Source organism: Vipera berus (genome assembly GCF_964194415.1).
Source record: "Vipera berus genome assembly, chromosome: 1".
In the NCBI taxonomy this organism is placed as follows: Eukaryota; Metazoa; Chordata; class Lepidosauria; order Squamata; family Viperidae; genus Vipera; species Vipera berus.
The window spans coordinates 105,007,565-105,028,888 of NC_138202.1; the positions used below are offsets into that span (position 1 = coordinate 105,007,565).

General features: G+C 39.7%; 1 protein-coding gene across 1 annotated transcript in view; it reads right to left on the reverse strand.

Annotated features, from left to right (window-relative positions):
- Positions 1-225: 225 nt before the first annotated feature.
- The window catches only part of SERGEF (secretion regulating guanine nucleotide exchange factor), a gene marked incomplete at its 5' end in the record, with an annotated part of 82,097 nt that continues 60,998 nt past the window's right edge, over positions 226-21,324 (reverse strand). Inside the window, one exon of the mRNA XM_081315338.1 lies at positions 226-3,374. Within this exon, the coding sequence (XP_081171464.1) occupies positions 3,193-3,374 (182 nt within the window). The 3' untranslated portion in view covers positions 226-3,192. The remainder of the gene's footprint in view (positions 3,375-21,324) is intronic.

Sequence of the window (21,324 nt, forward strand, 5' to 3'; positions counted from 1 at the left end):
CCTACAACACCATCAGCCAGGGAAGGTACAGCAGACGATTCCCTGAGATGCCCCGTCAGGACAAGAAGGCCACCAGCATACTTAAAAGACTATGTATGGTCTGGGGGTCAAGAGTCCGGCTGAAATGAACACTGTACAACAAGAATTCTGTAAATAGTTATTGTTTAATTGCAGGGGGAAGGGTGTAATGTATGATAGTTAAAAAGTGCATTTAACAGTTGCGGTTTGACAGCGCAGGTTTGACAGCTCCCTCTGACAGCTGATAGCTCCACATGCGGTTACCGCTGACAGCTGCGAGTTGACAGCTCCACACGCGGTCACCGCTTATTGGTTAAAAACACAAGCGGTGGGAGAATCCTTGGCTGGGGATTGGGCGAAGACTTGCCAGCTATAGTATAAAAGGAGGGTTTTAAACACACTGTCAGCGTTCCTGAGGAGACGAAATAAACCAGCTGAAATCTACCAAGTCTGCTGTCCTTATTGATCGGGAACCCGCTCGAGATACTACAAGAACAAATGTGGCACCTGCTTGCAACTCTTTAAAGCAGCCATATTTTCCCCTATCTCTCACAAGGTATCCATCGAATCCTGAGAAAAGACATGAAGGTTTCAAAGAGCTGTAGGCAGGTGCTATGCTCACAGAAATCGGTGTGTCAAAAAATTTGCTGAAACTAAATCAAAAGGGCTGCATAATTCTAATATATTCAGAAGTCTGACTTATAAAATACACCCCAGGAGATGGGCATTCAACCCAGGATTAAAATAAAGAATGGAGGAGGAAGACTCAGGAAAAGTATTTTTGTATCTAGTGCTGTAGCTTAGATATTGAACTAATTCACAAAGGCCTTTCAAAATACCATCTGAATTTGTGACCCAGCAAAACATTCAGTCAATAGGCAATAAAACGTAGAGAGGTAATGTCAACAAGGAACTATGAGTAGTGGTAACGTAGTCTCTAGTACATAAAGTACTTGATTGCTTATGTATGTGTATGTATGCTTCTATGTAAGATATAAAAAAAATGAAAAAGTGAGACAAAGAAGAAGAAAGATATCTAAAGAAACAACTCCCAATCTTCTTTGCAGAAAAAAAACAGAATATATAAAACAGAATAACAGAGCTGGAAGGGACCTTGGAGGTCTTCTAGTCCAACCCCCTGATCAAGCAGGAGACCCTATACCAATGGTTGTCCAATCTCTTCTTAAAAACCTCCAGTAATTGAGCACCCACAACTTCTGAAGGCAAACCATTACTAGCATGATTATTCACCATTTCCAGCCTCTGAAATTATATATTTTGGATCCCATCTTCCTGTAAACAACCTTTTTTAATCAGTAAATCCCCAAATCACCATTTTTGTCCATTTGCAGCAAAAAGTCCATAAAGGGTTTCCACTCTTTCATAAAAAATAATTGTTGTTCCTTCTTTAATTAGACAAGTCAATTTAGCCATTTCAGCTACTTCTACTCTCCTCACATTCCCCTCCTCTATTTATATAGGAACCTAGTAATAATAAAATTTAAAAAAATACCACTGGTTCCTATATTTGTTTAAAACTTTTATAGTCCAAGCTTTTAATGTGCTTTTTGCTGCAAGTTAATTCCTGAAGATTTTTTCTGTTCTTTTTCTGTTAAACACAGAAGTTCCAGTTAAACTACTACTCCCGAGAATTCTTTAGTTATTAAATAGTTACCATCCAAAGTGCCTAAGAAAGTGGGATTTGGTATCTATTAAAGCAGGGTTGTCAAACTGCCGGCCCACAGGCCGGATGCGTCATGACGAAACCTCACCCACCCCTACTGCTGGCAATGGAAAAAGTCGCAATACATTGCGACATGTCACGTGATGTCACAAGTTTGACACCCCTGCAGCTCTATTGAGTCTGCAAATCACATCTTCCTTGGCTCCATGTATTTTTTACTCATGAGGTGCCTGCAGAATCCTTTGGCTGCTATAGGCTTCCTCATAAGGAACTGCCATCCAGAGCACACAAGGGCAATTTTTTTAGCTTTTCTTTGTCTGAAGAAATTTTGTAAGAACAACCACACCGGCAGGCAGAATTCCATCCTTAGCATCCTTGCGCTTTCAGAGATGCATCTATCCAGCATTTTTGTCACCTGGAAGTCCCCAGGTGATAAAGTCTCCATATCTGATGGCATTTGTATTGATGAAACAGTATAGTCCAATTATAAATCCTCAATATTGAGAATAATGCTCTACTATATTTTCTTGGATAAAAACTGGACAGGTAGTCCTCACTTAATTATCATAATTAGGAACAACAACTCTGTTGCTAAGCAACATAGTCTTTAAGAAAGACATCAGGATTGTGAGTTGTAATTTTATTGTTGGCTTCTTCATTGTGCTTGTTGGAAGCTGGCTATGAAGTGTACAATTGGGGATCCCATAACTGCAGGATGCAGTTCCCATAACTGCAGTTGCAAGGGCAGGGACTGGTCATAAAGTTACTTTTTCAGCACCATCGTAATTTTGAAGAGTCATTAAATAGGGCAGTCATTCAGCGAGGACTACCTGAGGTAATCATTTGCTTGATATCAATAAATGTAGGGAAGAGACTGGCAGAGCCAGGGGAAAGAGTTAAACTAGGCCTCAGTTTAGAATCATTTTGTAGCCACAAGCGAACTAAGTCCAACCCTCCCCCCTTGAATGCCATGACCACTTATCTAGTTCTGTCCAGGTGCTAACTCTTAATATGAAGATATTCCTATGTATAGGCTGTAGTAATAAATCACTTAATTAGAACCTTTACGTGTGGATCTGTTTTTTTCATGCTTGACAATAAATAAAGCACATCCTATTTCATTTCATCACACCTAAATGTTTTCATATTTTGCCCCCTCAAATAAAAGCACCCCCCCAAAAAAAAATCTCCCTCCTTTTAAATATGAACCCGGCAAAATGACTGTCAGTATATAATATGGATAATCTTGCCATCGCTACATACAGTATGACTGAATTGCTTTGACATTAACTGCATTTATCAACTAAGCATAAACCTTAGAACAGGGGTCCTCAATCTTGGCAACTTTAAGACTTGTGGACTTCAACTCCCAGAATTCCTCAGCCAGCTTTGCTGGCTGAGGAATTCTGGGAGTTGAAGTCCACAAGTCTTAAAGTTGCCAACGTTGGAGCCCCCTGCCTTAAAATGAAATTAAAATTGTGCAGAGGGTTCTACAGTGTTACATCTAAGCTTGGTAAACCACAAAATGCTAAGGAGTGTCCAGCGCCACATCCAATTGAAAGCAGCTCTGCAGAACTAAGAGCTCCCACAGGCTGAGGAAGACAAACATTTTCTTCTGTTTCATTGCCACACATGCCGTGCTCGTTCCATCCCCAGGAAAGACACTGATTACCTAAGCAAGAAGAAAAAAGAAAAAAATCAGCATATTAAAGCAGTGAAAAATCGTAACATCCAAAATCCTAATGAATTGTATTTAGCAAAGCTCACTAACTTTGCTGAGTGCCGTCCTAAAAAAAAAATGAAGAAAAAGAAGGTATACAGGTAGTCCTCGACTTACAACTATTCATTTAGTGACCATTTGAAGTTACGTCAACATTGAAAAAGTAACTTATGACTGTTTTTCACACTTACAACCATTGCAGCATCCCCCACGGTCACATGATCAAAATTCAAATGCTTGGCAACTGGTTCATATATATGACGGTTGCAGTGTCTCGGGGTCATGTGATCCCTTTTTGTGCCCTCCTGACAAGCAAAGATAATGGGGAAACCAGATTCACTTAACAACCGTGTTACCATCAACTGTTCTGATTCACTCAACAACTGTGGCAAAGAAAGGTCATAAAATAGGGCAAAACTCACTTAACAACTGTCTCACTTAGCAGCAGAAATTTTGGGCTCAATTGTGGTCATACGTTGTGGACTACCTATACCAATTTATAGGCCTTCACAGGGATTAAAAATTACGATGTAGGGACTGCAATTGAATTGATTATTACATTGTTGATCATTCGTAATTGTTCAGTTAAAAAGAGAATAATGTGTGGTGTGACTAATTATAATTGCAATCCAATTTTGCTAACATAACATTTCACTATTTTCCATGATATCTTCTCTATCCTTTGTCAGATCAAGAACCAAGATTGGTTGTTAGTGATATTTAGAGATAGAAATTCCATATGAAATTCTCAAACACTTAAAATAATCTGATGCCAAAGGGAACTCTTTGTCTGAACAGAAGCAATTTGCTTGTGGGAGAATTATTTCAGCTATTCTAATGCTCTTTTTGGCACTTACCATCGAAGAAAAATACAAATGAAATGATTCTTTAAAAAAAAATTCATTAAAGTATCTACATGACATTTAGTATTGAATAGATTTCTCCAGGGAAGAAAATTCAGCTGAACAATAAAAACCAAATTTCTAACAGCATCTTGGGGAGTACTTCAACCACCAGGGAGGCAATATCTTTTATCATTGCAAGAAGCAGTTTTGTTTACATCAGCTGTCTTTGTGAAAAAGGAGATCTTTATAGTAGTATTTCTCAACCTCATCAACTTTAAGATGTGTGGACTTCACCTCCCAGAATTCCCCAGGCAACATGTAGGCTAAGGAATTCTGGGAGTTAAAGTCCACACATCTTAAAGTTGATGTAGTGGAGAAACTTTGTTTCACAGACGTTATGAGGAGATCCATTCAGAAAACAATGCAGAGCAGACTGCAGTATTTTATAAAAGGTTTCTTGAATTTTGACAGTGAAAATCTCAACTCACATGTGAAAAGAAAAAAATCTCTAATGAGGCTTAGGGATATATACTTTTGACCAAGAAAATTCATTGTCAGTCTTGCCAAAAATGTCAGTATAAAAAACCTAAGGGAAAAAAATAATATAAGACACTTGTGGAAAGAATCCCCTTGATTCTACTTTATTTTCTAGAACTGTTATGGCTATAGTTGGGTTTTTCCAAAGTCAGCAAGAAGAAATCAGTATATACTTGTGATTTCAGACTGTGGTACTAAATGCCCAGAGACAAACTCCTTCTACACAGTCACAGCAAAAAGATATTTCTAATGAATTACTCAAGTGTACAATAGTGAGGAAGTCCCTGATGAAATTCTCATGGATCAAACCCCAATCCATCCAGTTTGTTAAAGCATTTGTACATCCACTTGGATTCAGGTCTTTAAAGTTGAATGTATGTTGTATAGGACAAAACCAACAGCATTCTTGTCATGGATGGACCAGTGAAATTCCAGATCCAAAGACCAAGTGGACAGTATTGTCACACAAAGGAGGAAATGGCATAAACTCCTATGACATACCATAGGAGAATTTTAAACTTGTGCAAGACACCAAGGAATGTCATTATATTAAAGCTGCAATGAAATTTCTAGAGGTATTGCTTTTGCTGATATTCAGGAATGTAAATTGCAAACTAAGTTGTAAGGGCCATTTACTCTGATCCAGAGAATGGGATCTTTTTTAACTACAAAACAGACTTAGGAATGAAAAAACTAAGTCTATCTTACAAACTACTGGAGAAAATGGGTTGAGAGAAGAGAGTTAATTGTTTCATAAAGGTAAAGGTAAAGGTTCCCCCGCACATGCGTGCTAGTTGTTTGCCTCAAGTTGGGCAGATCTGGCATGGGTTGGTTTCTTGCCTTCACTGTTAGTCCCATTGGAGTGGTACCTATTTATCTACTTGCATTTGCATGCTTTCAGACTGGTAGATTGGCAGAAGCTGAGGCAAGTAAGGGAAGTTCACTCTGTCATGCAGTGTTAGGCTCAAACTACTGAAGTGCAGGGAATTGGCCTTCTCTAGCCAACAAATCCAGCATCATTAAGCTGCTGGGCCACCATGCCTCTCTGCACTTGAAGGACTATAACAGTTTGTAAAAATGCCTTTCAGCTGTAAATGGAGCTCCTCCAAACTTCCAGAGATTCATGGACAACATACTTCCAGACCAGGGGAAATACTGGGAAGCTCACCTGGATGATATTTATTTAAAGCTCTATCTGGGAAGAACATATGCAGCAGTTAAAAGATGTTATTTTCTAACATTACTTAAGTTACATAGTTGAGCAGCAAAATATTAAGCTACAAGAAAAGAATATGCAAGCTATTCAACAGATGCATCTTCCATGAAGATTCCTAGGATATTTGGAATATTATGGAACACCTCATTTTTCCACCAACACAAAAGCCTCATAGACATCTGCGTGTGGCAATTTCCCCCCCCCAACAGTTAGGAACTGCTTTATATCCTCTCTTAAGAGGTCAGATTTTAACCTTCCATTTATTTTGCATGCTGATACCTCTGATATGATCAGAGGAGTTATGTTAAGGCAAAAGATTAATGATGATAGGCATCCAATCTTATATCTTTCAAGAAAGTACTTACGGTACTAAGCGAAAGGCTATTGTCAGCCTTATAAGGTAGGTCAGACTAACCAACCAATCCCATTAGGTCTAAAGACAGTTTTATTTGAAAAAACAATCTCGACAGAAGACACTTCCTCACTTTATCTTCATGTGAATTCAGGAGGGTCCTGTCTGAGGCATTTTCTCAAATTACAGAGAAACCTACAATGACAGACAACCAACTAATAGTTTGATTAGGAAAAAAATGAAACTTCCTAATAAAAGACTTGCACGTTAAATGTGCCATGCAGCAATAGGCAGAAAACCAGCACCGAGCTATACTCCCTTTCTATCTTCATATGAAACTGATCCAGAGACAGCTATCTGTACACTGTGTATCACTGGCACCTGTGAAAGTCCCAGTCCTTTTCATAAAAGAGGAGGGTCCTATGTTCCACCATGGCATCTTATTGACCCTTCACCTATTCCACGGGTTGGCAACCAGTGGCTCTGGAGCCGCATGCGGCTTTTTCACGGGTTGGCAACCTGTGGCTCCCAGTCGTCCTCCACCATTTGCAGAGAGACAGAGAGAGGTGCCCTCTCTCTCTCTCTCTCTCTCTCTCTCTCTCTCTCTCTCTCTCTCTCTCTCTCTCTCTCTGTGTGTGTGTGTGTGTGTGTGTGTGTGTGTGTGTTCTCCGACAAGCTGACAAGCTTATTGGGTGGGGCTCCTGCCTTTGCTGCATCTCCACAGGAAGCTGGAAGCAGCAGAAAGCAGAAGCTCTCAAGGGCAGGAGAGCCAGCCCAATAAGAATGTGTGTCAGCTTATCAGAGAACAGTGTGAAGCCAGCTTGCCAGGTGAGCAGAAGATCGGAAAGAGGGAGAGAGAAGGGGGGAGAGAGAGGGAGAGGGAGGGAGGGAGGGAGGGAGGGAGGGAGGGAGGGAGAGAGAGAGAGAGAGAGAGAGAGAGAGAGAGAGAGAGAGAGAGAGAGAGAGAGAGAGAGAGAGAGAGAGAGAGAGAGAGAGAGAGAGAGAGAGAGAGAACTCATGCACAGTAGCCTCTATTTCTTTTTAATTAAACTCTTCAATCAAGCTTTCCTCCTCATGTGCATGCACGTGTGCGTGCGGGTTTTACGGCTCCCAGTGTTTCTTTTTCCTCTGGGAAACGGGTCCAAGTGGCTCTTTGAGTGTTTAAGGTTGCCGACCCCTGACCTATTCTTACCCAAACAAAAGAGTTTGTTTTCACTTTGCTGATACAGAGATTACAGTAAGAGTTAGTTTTGTCTCTCATGGAAAAGCTCTCGTAGATGGTGGGCTATACCAGTAAAAGATGCCATGCTCACATTAGAAGTGGAATGAAACCCAATTAGGAAAGAGAAGAAAGTTGGAAATGGAGATAATGGTTGGTGGCTCAAATGGCTGAAATGGCTGAGTTGCTGGTTTTAGTAAAACCCAATATGGTCTGGTAAACCTGGTTTGCCTGACTAGTTCTTAGGCAGCTAAATGTCCACGAGGACCAAACATCAAATTTTCAAAAGCTGCTTTTAAAACTTGGAAAAATCCATCAAAAAAAGGTGCCGGAATTCCGTTCCGGTGCGTTCTATGACAAAAAAAGCACCAGTTGTAAGTCAAGGACTGGCTATAAAACCAGAATGAAACATTTATAGATCTTTAGTTTGTGGTGTCCCTGCGTTCCTCTTCTAGCAGACTCTATGTTTGCAATTATTTCCCAATATTTTTAGTGTGGAGTCTAAATCTTTTTTCTTTGCCTGGGCATTTAAAATGGGTAAACAATCCTTCTCTATTTGTAGTTTTTAAAGTTAAGCCAAAGGAAAGTTAGAATGGGATTCTATTACTTATTTATAATTTGTTTATAAAATTTATTTGCCACCTATCTCGTATTCAATGACTCTTTTATAAGTTTTCATACGAGAAATTAATGACTAATATCCAGAAGGATAAAGATACGCAAGAATCCACAATAGAACATTCTTCAAAGACAGCAGGTATCTTGTCTGGCAGAGCAACCCTGTGAAGTGAGCTAGTCCCACATTACGGTCATTTTGTGATTGATCTGGAAGCTCCTGTAACCATTTTGTGAAAGTGCTCGCAAAACAGACCCAAAGTACCAAATATGCTCCCCAGCCTCTGCAACAAGATGAAAAGGTTTGGGGAAAAATATTGTGAATCACAAACAAAAATATCATCCATCAAGTTACTGATGGATCTTCTTTGAAGCAAAAAACAATCTATTACCCATGCATGAAAATGAATATTGGAGAAATTTCTTCTAACTATGGTGTTGTTTAATATCACAAATGATGAAATGTTAGAAGAGACTAAGATGTTAATGTTTTGTGGGATGCTAAGTTTCAAAGGGTCTTCCTGAGCTCATTTGTTAGGCAAAGGTAAAGGTAAAGGTTCCCCCGCACATGCGTGCTAGTCGTTTCCGGCTCTAGGGGCCGGTGCTTATCTCCGTTTCAAAGCCGAAGAGACAGCGTTTGTCCGAGGAAGTCTCCGTGGTCATGTGGCCGGCATGACTAGACGCCAAAGGCGCACGGAACGCTGTTACCTTCCCACCGTAGCGGTCCCTACTTGCATTTTTACGTGCTTTCCAACTGCTAGGTTGGCAGAAGCTGGGACGAGTAACAGGCGCTCACTGTTACACGGCACTCGGGATTCGACCCGCCAAACTGCCTTCTGATCGACAAGCTCAGCGTCCTAACCCACTGAGCCACCGCATCCCTTTTTTTTTAGCTCATTTGTTATTCAGCTGCTATTTGGCAAATAGGAATAACCACATGAACACTGCCTTCAGATGCAAAAGGGACCACTTGTGATGTAACTTAGTGTGCTCTGTACTTGGTATGAGACACTTTCTCTTTTTATTTTTATTTATTTTTATTTTATTTTAATTCCATTTATATCCCGCCCTTCTCCGAAGACTTAGGGCGGCTTACAAGCTTAGCAGTAGCCTTCATTCTACGTATATGCCTGCTTATTAGGGCTTTCACACACACCCCAAGCGGCATTATTACAAAGTCAGCTTAATTGCCCCCAACAATCTGGGTCCTCATTTTACCTACCTCGGAAGGACGGAAGGCTGAGTCAACCTTGAGCCTGGTGGGATGCGAACCTGCACTAATTGCAGGCAGCTGGTGTTACTTAAGGACGCATTAGCCCACTGCTCCACCAAGGCTCTATGTTTCATGTTTGTGTGTGTCTCTCCTTCTCATATCAGGTGATTCAGCAGTTTATTTTCTTTTGGCTGTATATCTGAAACCAGAAGTGAGAATATCGACATAGAACAATAAAAACTATTCTTATGTTCTATCAGGGATACTTTTGCATGTCAGAAATTCAATGAGAAAACATGTTCTCTTTTCCTAAGTTTATTCACGCAGAGGATATGTATTAGGACATGGATGTCCAATCTTTCAGCTTGCCTGGGCTGCAATGAATGAAGACGAATTATTCTGGGCTGCATATAAAGTATAGTTAACGTATATAAATAACAAAACTTTTATTTTTTTTATATAAATACCGTGAGGCTGTATTACAAGCTCTCCAGGGCTGCATGTGGTTTATGGTCCACGCCTGCATTAGGATCTCAGAATTTGGCTGCTTAAATAATTATTAAACCAACCAGACAAAGGTCTCCCTAGTTGTAAACTGGGACAATAATTGTCAACCTCCAGCTCAAATATACAAATTTTATTCAGGATTATTTTCATTTCATTTCATAACTCTACCCTTAGACAGATTGAGTTCATAAAAGTTTCTCAATTTTAATGCAACTAGTTATAGCTGCATCCTCTTCTTGCTTGCCTAAATTGGTTTATATTTTTCCCAGGGTTTAAAAAACGTATTTAAGTACAGCATAAATATCTACCAGTTTTACATTACCATCAGCACCCTGATTTAAGAATTGTAAAAAATACTTTTCAAGCTAAAAATCAAGGAAAATGATTAATCCACACAATTTAGAGTTCCCTGTCCTATAATATGATAATGAAACAATAACCAAGATTGAAAGAAGGAGAAGCAGAAATGAGCTGAAAGATCAGCACTACTTGCAGTGCTGCACTTTGGCTAACCCAAAGATGAGAATAATTTTGAATACAGCAGAAGATCAAAGGGCTAAAATTACAGAAGGTTTTTTGCCTCTTGAAATAATTGTGGTTGTGAATGTAAGTGCATGCAAGGTGCAAGAAATCTGCTCTGCCCGTATATCTTTAGCTGAGGTTCTGAATATAATGCTAATGATAGTTTTTTTTAATACAGAACAATTCACTGAAGATAACACGGGACAGCAGGCACTGATTCTGTCAGCTTGTTGGAAACCCACAGCTATTCTCGTGCTTTTTAAGAGCACATCATATCTGAAATAGCAAATTACTTCCTTCTACCAAGAAACCTAAGCCTAAAAAATAAACAGCCTTTTTGTCTAAAACAAAATTAGTTTTCCAGGAGAAAAGACATTTCTCCCCTTTTCTTTCTTAAGTGCCAGTACAGCCCATTTTCTTGTGCAAAGACTTAGAAATGGAAAGATGCTCAATTGTTAACATAATTCTGCTCAATCTAATACCCCTGCAGCATACTTGCTATTTTGAAAGGACAGAGATGCGGGGTTGCTATAGAAACAAGGCGGCAAGTCTTTAGATTGCTCATCCCTGAAGAGCAACCCTGTCAATATATTTAAAGACTGCAAATAAAAATGTAAGCAGCAACAAAAAGTAAAAGAAATTTTGAACAATTGTTTAATACTAGCCCTTCAGTTTAGACACTGTCATGCTCTTTTTTTATGGGCCACCCAAAACAATGTCTTTCAATAATCTAAAGTATGAATGAAAATCATCAAGCTGCAGTAATATCCAGTTTAGCTACTTAAAGAGACGCCTGCGCACAACGTAAGATATCAGTTCTTACATGCAAACATACCTACAAGCTCTTCCTTTTCATCGTAATCAGTGTTGTGCTTGGTGCAAAGAGGGAGTAAGAAACAATTAGCCAAAAAGTTAAATAAATGAAAGAAACACAGGCAAAACTAATTTGTATCATTTGCTATGCTTCTGTATACTTTACTATCCTTGCAAACCATCCTTCTCCCACATTCATACAACAGTTTGCACACTACCTTTTGTGTCTTTAAAGTTCTTACACTTCTTTTCTTTTTCATAATATAATCAACTTAATTCAACCACAACTGTAGTGGCCTTCCTTTTGATCCATTTATTCTTTTCCATATATTTGTTTTTCAGTTTGTTCCTCATCTATTATATTTAGATAATCGAACAACCTCAAATACTTTTCCATACTAGTTGTCCACTTTTGTATTCAGTTCACGTGTATTCAGCATCTATTCATTCTTGGCCCTGTCTCATTTTGGTTTTTCACACTTTTTAAAGTACCGCATCCCACTGTATTCAATTTATTATGTTCATCTTTATATACCTGACTGTCATTTCCATACAACAAAGCAGGCAGACACATGCTCTTACATTTTTGCTTCTTTGGACAAAACAGTCAGTCCTTGCACGAGACCAAATAGTACCTTCTGCATCTCATTTTTTCCCATTCATCTTCCCATATCTAATTCACATTTTACCACATTCTACCCATTTCCTCTATTTTTTTATTTAGAACTTGCAATCTTGTCAAGCACAACTATCTTGGTTCCCAAAACATTAATTCTCTGATCCATATTTACTAAAGATCGTTTGGATTTTCAGCCAACATCTGCATGCACAAGTGCATGCACATTTGTATAATCAACTCAGACATCCCTAATGTTACTCCCAGAATTCCACGTGTATTTGTTCAAAAATTCATTAAGCAACCAAAGTGGCATCACACATCTTTACTACTCAATACTGAACCATTTAAAAAGTATTCCTTTTATTCTCACACATGCATTGTTGTATAATTAATCATGAAAGCCAGTTGGTTGACTTTCAGCCAGCCACTCTCTCTCAGCCCAACTCACCTCATGGGATGGCTACTGAGGAGAAAGTAGGAGGTGGGAATATTAGGTATATCTGCCACCTTGACAGAAAAGATGACCAGCTCTTTAACAAAATGTGTCTCTGGAAACTGGAGTTCCAGTCTTCTTTGTAGCCAAAAAGAACCACTTGCAGGGCAAAAAGGTCAGAGACCAAAGTAAAAGGGTTGGTTCCATAGGAAATTGGTGAACTAATATAAACACATAGCATTTTAGGCTGCTTCCCCAAATACATCAACATGTCCTACATTGCCTGAAATTTTAGGTGAGGCAGTGGTGAGCTAAGACATCTCCAGAGGATGGCCAATGGGTTGGCAATGAGCTTGGTCCAACCGAACCCCTCCGGACAAAAAGAGGACAAGAGCCTGTCTGCTCCTTATGAAGAGACCATGGGAGAGCGGACAACTCACAAGTCTGCACTCACAAGAAGATGAGAGAAGCCATTAAGCTCTCAACCAAGGCAGAACCTTTAAGGACTCGGGATTGTCCACCCCCTTTTTTAAACACCCTCACTTTTGAAATCTGTTTAATTTAGTTTGCCTGCATCTAATCCCTGAAAGTATAGGAACATGATATATGAAGGGGCAGCTAACAAATAGGGGACTTCATCTCAAATTTCGATAATTCATTTTAATGGCTACAGACCCCCACCGAGCGAGAATGAAAGGGAACAGCTGTACAGTGGAGATCTTTGTAACAGGATAGCTAAGTCATAACACTGTTACATATCTTTTTCCACAGAAAAAGCAAACTGTTCCCAGGAGAGGAGGAATACAAAGATCCTGTTAAGGTCTTCCATTCTACCCATGTGAATGTTCAACATTTTCTGCAATGGAAAAGTGCCAATGGTTAAAACTTTCTGCAATTGTAACAAGAACTCTCTGGAGAGCGGCAGCTTAATTGCTTCATATTATCTCCCTTTTTTAAAAAAAAATCATTAATGATATGTATTATTAGGTTAAATCTTCATTTTCTAAAAAGGAAATAAAGTAGCAGTTTAATGTATTAATACATCTTTGCAGTCTGCTATTCCACGCAGGCTACAGAGATTAAAAGACAGTTTGCAACAGATAAGAACATTCCAGCCTACCATAAAAAATAGGTGTCACCAGAGAAAGCAAAATATAATATACAACATACAATCACAGAAAGAACTTGCCTATAAATAAAAGTAAATATGTAAAAACAAAAATAACAGAAAACAGGGCTGACATAGCTACAAGTGAGAGTGGCAAATGAATTAAGAGACATTCCCTTACATATTTACAGGATAAATTTAAAGGTATATCTTCTCCATGGCAACATAATTGTCTCAAGAATAAGAAATCATTTCTAAAAAAAAAGTTAAATAAACTTCAGCTCTTGTGTTATTATATTAATAACAACATTTTAAAATAGAAAATAGTGGCCCAAGAGAAGTTAAACATTTTTCTTTTTAAAAGATGTATATTTTTTATTCTTATCCAAGATGAAAAAATGCAACTGTTATCAACAAATACATCTTTTAGCAGCGGAAGCAGACTTCAGCAAAAAACAAGGAATATCAGTTGTTTGTTTCTTTGTTTATTTGGATGCCATCTGACTCCAACCAACTCTGAGTAGCTCCCAACTATAAAATAATATTAAAAACCCCAAAAAAAGAACAGGTTACAAAATAATCACAAGATGGCAATCCAACAACAAAAGAAGCATAAAACCTCACAAACATGATAGTCCCATCCACCCGACGGCAAGGCCTGTGCAAATAGCCAGATTTTTAAGGGTTTTGGGAACGTCATCAGGTTAGGAGCCATACAGATCTCAGAAGACCTCACTGCAGAGTAGTTTATTGGACTCCAGTTTATAGAATGTAGCTGTTTACAGATCTCTCAACCATGTTGCCCCAATTCATTCCCCTCTGCCCCAAAATCATTTACACTTCAGAATGATTTTGTGGATGCGTAAGGAAGCAAGACCAGGGCAGTCCTTGTTATCATCACTACAGTACTTTAGAAAGCCACTGTCACATAAGCTCTTTCCTACACTAATACCAGAACCGTCAGGTTCTTCGAGAAAGTCTATAAGCAGCCAACTAACGCAGGTGACATCTTTTAAGTACCTTTTCCTGGGAAGAGAGAGAGAGAAGAGAGAGAGAGAAGAGAGAGAGAAGAGAGAGAGGGGTCTTATTTTGGGGGGATGACTTATGTGCTTAGCAGCCAGGCTTCCCATGCCCTGACACCTGTTACGCCATTGCCTGACTTCTGCGGCTACTCGTGGCTGCTCGTGGCCAGACACCACCTGGCGCATTGTGCTGGTGCCACCGCTTGAAGCAAGAGGCCGCACATCATGTTGTGCCACCACCCAGGCAGGCCATGAATCGCATCACACCGTCGTGCCAGTGCCACCGCTTGTGGCAGGAGGCCATGCATCGCATTGCGCTGGTGCCGCTTGTGGCAGGAGGCCACGTGGTGCATTGCACCAGTGTCACCACTCACATGCGCCACAGCACAACATGCCATGAGTGGTGGCACCGGCATGCGCAGCTTCCTGCCACAAGCAGTTGCAGAAGAAGTCGAGCAGTGGCATGACAGATGTCAGGGTGTGGGATGCCTGGCTGCAGCAATCCAAAGGTAAGTGGGTATGGGATGCGTGTGGCAGCTCCACCCCCACCCCTGCCAAACTAGGGCTTATTTGGGGGGTAGGGCTTATATTAGGTGCATGTGTAAAAATCAAACTAGGACTTATATTCGGGATAGGTCTTATTTTGGGGAAAACACGGTAGATAGGTAGGTAAGTAGGCAGGCAGGCAGGCAGACAGGCAGACAGACAGACAGATAGATATGTAATAATGGCATGACACTAGGTCATAACAGGCAGTAGAGAATCACAGTATCTGGTATCGTAAGAATTGTATTTATAGATGCCTTCTGTTCAGGAGCTTGAGACAAAGTGCTTTCTTCCTCCTTCCTCACCACAGACCTGTGGGCTTAGAAAAAATGACCAGCATGCTTCCATATTTAGGGTGGAGTAGAACATGGGTCTCCTCATTCCTACTTCAATTCCTACATCACATTGCCTCTCAGTCATAGCCTCCTTTTTCATATGGATGTTTTCCACTTATATAGACTTCAGCTTTCACAGCCATGAGCCAATGTGATCAACCAAAAGCAACAATACATAACAAGAGCGTGACATCATAAAAGAAGCATCGGGGTGGCCTTTGGTTACAGAGAGCAGTAAAATAAGATTTGATTTTTCAGTATTAGTTAGAAAAAATTCAAGAATGAAAGAATATTACAAGGAACATTACAGGTTGTCTGAATGGCAAGCCAAGAGCTTATTTTTGCAGATTACCTTTTTCAGGATTGAAGATCAAAGGAAGAACAAACAATAACTTCACTGACAGAGCTTCACTTTTCTGGAGAACGCTTTTCTCATTAAACAGTCCTTTAAAAAAGCAATTCTAACTACCTCTCTCCCAAACCAACAACAGAGTGCTTTTACCTTGGAGCATTTTGACATTTTCTGTGGCCTGCTTAGACACAGGCAGTCTGAGTAAAATATAGGAAAGAACACCAATTGCCTCTCTCCTGTTGCTGTTTCTATTTATTCCCACTGTGTGGAAAGAAATAAATTGACTCTAGGCATGTAGAATATCAAATATTTAACCAGGCACAGGTTGCGGGGGAAGATGGGGAGGACTTTGGATGCTGCCAGACTCCCCTCCTCACATGTCTCCATTAAGGCCTGTCTCTAGTAAAGAGTTCCTGATTTCCAAAGCAGTCTGCTTCAAAGACTAGGAGAGGTAAAAGATGGATCTGATAATACCCATCTGTTGCTAGTAGTGGTGGTATTACTATTATTCCTAGTGCAAGAATGGAGTCTAGATGAATTGTACAGCCTGAGGTGCATCCCAAAGATATTTTATTTCACACTCCCATTTTTGTTTTCCCTTCATGACAGTGGGGAAGAAATTCTTCTTTTTAGAAGAGATCCTATAAGAAATACCTAGCAAACAAAACTATATTACACAAATGTATGCTATGATGGCCCTGCAACTCCGACTATTCTATATTTAGACTTGCCAAGATGAGTCAGACTCATTCCCAAAGGGAAATACTGCCTGCGATAGAATTAAATGGAACACAAGAAATAAAAATGACAAAAAGAATCTGTCAAGTAAGACGCTAGCAGAAATACACTAATCTGGGTTAAGGGAAACCAGGACTGTGTTTGCCAAAAGCATCTAAAACCACCAGCTCTACCAGGCCCTTATTTTGGAGGGTTCACTAACTAGCCCTGAACATCAAATTATTTTTTTAAAAAAAGGCTCCCAAATGAGATCACCATCTATGAGACAAAATTTGTGTAACAGCCTTTTAATTTAGCCAGTGAAATCACAGCTCAGAGGTAAGTTTGTCTGTCTGGAATACGGATTTCTTACATGATATGGATCTCCTTTACTAAGTGCCCTTTTTAAAAAACTTACAGTATGAAGCAAAACTGTTCTTGTGTTGTGCCATTTGTATATAAAGGGGGCTTTTTCTGCCTCCCTCCCTCCCCTCTGTACCTATACAAATAATAGCATTTGCAGGATACAGAGAAGAAGCCCAGTGATACAGCCCTAGCCAAAAGAAAATGTAGTCCACATCACAACATTGTATCAATAAAAATCTAGGAAGTTCAAAGAATTGCCTTATCAAATGTGGAAAGCACGAAATTATTTGAAGAAATGTTGGGAAAGAAATGAAGTATGGTGAAGGATAGGCAATTTAAAACTTACAAGGCTTGAGAGAGAACGTTAGAACACAAAGAAAATAAAATGTCAGTGTCTTGAGTGTAGGGATTATTTATTTATTTATTTTATTTATTTTTATTACATTTATATCCCGCCCTTCTCCGAAGACTCAGGGCGGCTTACAAGCTTAGCAGTAGCCTTCATTCTATGTATATGCCTGCTTGTTAGGGCTTTCACACACACCCCAAGCGGCATTATTACAAAGTCAGCTTATTGCCCCCAACAATCTGGGTCCTCATTTTACCTACCTCGGAAGGATGGAAGGCTGAGTCAACCTTGAGCCTGGTGGGATGCGAACCTGCACTAATTGCAGGCAGCTGGTGTTACTTAAGGAGGCATTAGCCCACTGCTCCACCAAGGCTCTTTATCATATTTGCTTGCTTGGGAAACAGAATATTTATTTATTTATCAGCATTATTTCTGGAGGGCAACCCAGTGTAATCCACTTCAGAAAAAGACTACAACAAAACCCATACTGTACCCTGACAACTAGCAAATAAACACTTTTCTACATGTTACATAATTCAAGAAAGCTGATCTGATAATATATATTTATTTTTCTCTTAATAAAAGACAGTAAAAGAAATCACCTCCACTCACTAGGAAAACCACATTTCTATGATGATGAATCAAAAGAATGGAAATTATTTAAAATATAGGCAACTGAAACCTGGGATCAAGTAACTAACTGAAGTTCTCCCAGCTGCAGCTTTGTAACAAGGAAAGAGCAGTTTTGGGTGCCAACAGCCACCCTGTATTTAAGCTATGCAATGATCGGTCACAAGAAAATGTATCTCTGAGCCTAAAACGAGATGCTTTGACACCTCATAATCTTGTAGTAACATGCTCCAGAACAGATGCATGCTTTGGAAAAGATCGCTCCCAACGGTCAAAGAATTGTTGGCTTGTTGCAAGCAAATTAATTAGTTCTTTTGTAGACAAACAGATACCGTTTAAGTCAGTTTTGACGGCTGGCAACTGTCTAGATTAGTTTTTCTTGTTTTCTTCGAAAGATTTCAGAAGTCGCTTGCCATTGCCTCCATCTCAGAGCTGAGAGAGAGGGACTGGCCCAAGGTCACCTAGTTGGCTTCATGCCTAAAGTGGAACTGGAACTCACACTCTCCTGGTTTCTATCCTGATGGCTTAATTACTATTCCAAGCTGGCTCCCTGCAGAATGCAGATGGGGTGTATTCTTCTTGAGAATAAAGTCTACTGGTTTCTATTCAGAAGTGCAATATATTGTGCACATCCACAATCACAGACCAATCAGAACATTAATGGCTGCAAATGTTGCAGGAGCACCATAATTCCAATCCTGTCATCTGAATTTCCAAAGGGTCTATTCACATCAGAGGGCGCATTAGTACGTGTCCTTTCCATTTAGCCCATTTTCCTGGCAATTTTCTCTCTACGTATGAATCAATATTAAGTCTGGGTGGCATTATGGACACATCAGTAAGGTTTATTTGACGATAATAGCAAATAATTTTGTGATTAAAGTGATTCTAGAATAAAAATTCCCAGTCTAGGGTTTCCTGGAATCACTTATTAATATATAAGTATGTCCAATACTGATTAGCTTTTCAATATAAGCTAAATAAGGGTGATTAGATGCTGCCACCTAGCTGGATTATTTTTACTTTTACTTTTATTTTACTTTCTGCCCAACTTCAGACTCACTTTGGGCAGCACACAATATAAAAACAAATACAATAAGATAAATAAAAAATACAAAGGAAATAAGCAACGTGGCAAATCTGGATCATTAATATCAAAACATATGAAGATATGATAATATCTAACAAGGCTTCCATCCACCCTGTTCCAAGACCTGGAAGAACAGCCAGGTCTTTAAAGGCCTTCCAAAAGATCATCGGGATGGAAATCAGCTGGATCTCAGGAGGTATCTCATTCCAGAGGTCAGGTATGATAGAGAAGGCTCATTTCCTGGATCCCAAAATATTACACTGTTTAGTCTGCGGCATCCAGAGCATGCCAATTGTTGGCTCTTACCTGCTGCATAGATACCATGGAAGATAGGTAGCCTTTCAGATAACTAATTTCCATGCCACAGAGAGCTTTATAAATGGGAGCCAGCATCTTGAATCATGTCTAGAAACATACTGACAACTCCAGCATGTAAGCCAAGAGTATCATGTGGTCTTGTCTAGGCAGCCCACCATTTCTCAGATCAAAAAACTGGCAACCTCCAGTGCAAATTAATAACAAAAGGTTACATTAAAACACCCGCTCCAGATTTTCACTTCAAAGGCAGCTAGAGATGAGAGTTCCTGCAGAGATCTATACACTTGTGCACAGTTATGAACAACCATGATTCCCAAATTCATCCATTAATCAAAACACTGTTCTGCCACACAGTAGGTTCTAAAGCTTTTACCTGGACAATGTCATCAATTTTCAAATACAGTCCTACTTTTCCTTAGACAAAATCAGTGTAAGATTTTCAGTGAGCCAGACATTTTTACATATTCAAAAAGGCCCATTAGCAGTATGAACATTACTAGCACAAGCTTTTTCCAAAACTCAGATTTTGTTCTCCACATTTTAGTAGACCCATAACGTCATTCTGACATAGAATAACTCTGTATAGAGAGTTGGTGATCCCATGCTTGGTCTTCACATTAATAAGTCACTGAAGCAAAATGATTATTATGTATTTGTTAAGATTACTGATTTTTTTTAAAAAAATCTCATTTACACAAAATCAATCTGGCATGTCTTCATCCTACAGTTTAATAGGACTGTTAAATGATGTGGACTCAATGCCAATGAGATGCTTAGGTACCTAGGGAGGCACCAAGGCAGTCTACAGCTCTTTAAAACCTCAACATCATGTCCTGATATGTGACAACTGTGAAAAACATCTATGCCAGTGGTGGCAAACCTATGGCATGCATGCCAGAGGCAGCATTTAGAGCCCTCTCTGTGGGCACACGTGCCGTCACCCAAGTCCCGCCTCCCCCCGTGGCCCCCTCCTCACCAGCAGCCTCCCCAGAGGAGAGGGGGCACTCGGTGTCTAAAAGGTTCACCATCACTGATCTATGCAATACCAGGAAAAAAAATCATGTCTGGTTTAATGAGTTATAGATAAACTAGATGCTACATTTGTATTCTTATATTTAGAAGCACCTTTTTTGCAATCAAATCCAAAACACTATATAGCACTACTGTTGAATACATAGGCTTACTGTATCCCAGAGATACATAGATTGTCTGAAACTGGAAATCAGACATATATAAATCAATATCAACATAAAAGAAGTACCACATATTAAATGAAGCATGCCATTCCCCCTCCCTTCCACCAGCAATATTTCTATGTAAAATTCAAACGTTTTTACATTTCATGTCATAAATAATACAGTCCTTACTGACCTCCGCAGTAGACTTTAGAAGAGTAAGAACTATAATCAGGAAATGCCATGACATCACAGGGCAGACAGGGAAGAAGCCCAGGTGCCCATCCAAAGTCAATGCCAAGGGGCCAACTTACACCTCAGTGCTTCATTCTGAAGTCACAGAGTAAACTTTTAAGTAAGCACAGAGCTTGCTAGAATCCCAACCCTTTCCCCATGCTTTAATTAAGAGATGCAATCTTGGGCAAAGTTGAGTGGCTGGGACTTGGCACACAGCACATGTCTAAGGTAGTGACCCTCTTCCCCTATCCTAGTATATGGTGGATAAAAATGAATGGGATTCCACATTCCTATCAGCCATCGAGAATTGTGCTGGAGATAACCTGAACATTTCTACCTTAACTAAGAGCTTACATGGGAGAGGGGGGGAAAACATCCTAAAACTTATGCATGTTTTGGTAAAGTACTATTTTTTGTTTTTAATTTAAAGCATCGACTATCCCGCTGATCAGTCTAAAAGGACTCCAATTCTACCACCTCAAACCAGTGGCTGGAGGAGGTTTTGAGCTTGATGAAGGTGAATCAGCTGAAGCTTAATGAAGACAAGGCAGAAATGCTGTGAATAGGATCACCTGGACAGAAACATACAGATTCTGGATGGAGGGCATGCCTCCTCTTGAAGGACCAAGTGAGCAATATGCCAGGTTGCAGGGCTTAAGTCTGGGGAAGCATAAGTGATTACAGCAGATGGATGCACATATGAACAGTTTTGTACCACAGATCAGAAAATGTGGATCTTGACTTAAATCGTGCATGCATCAATTAT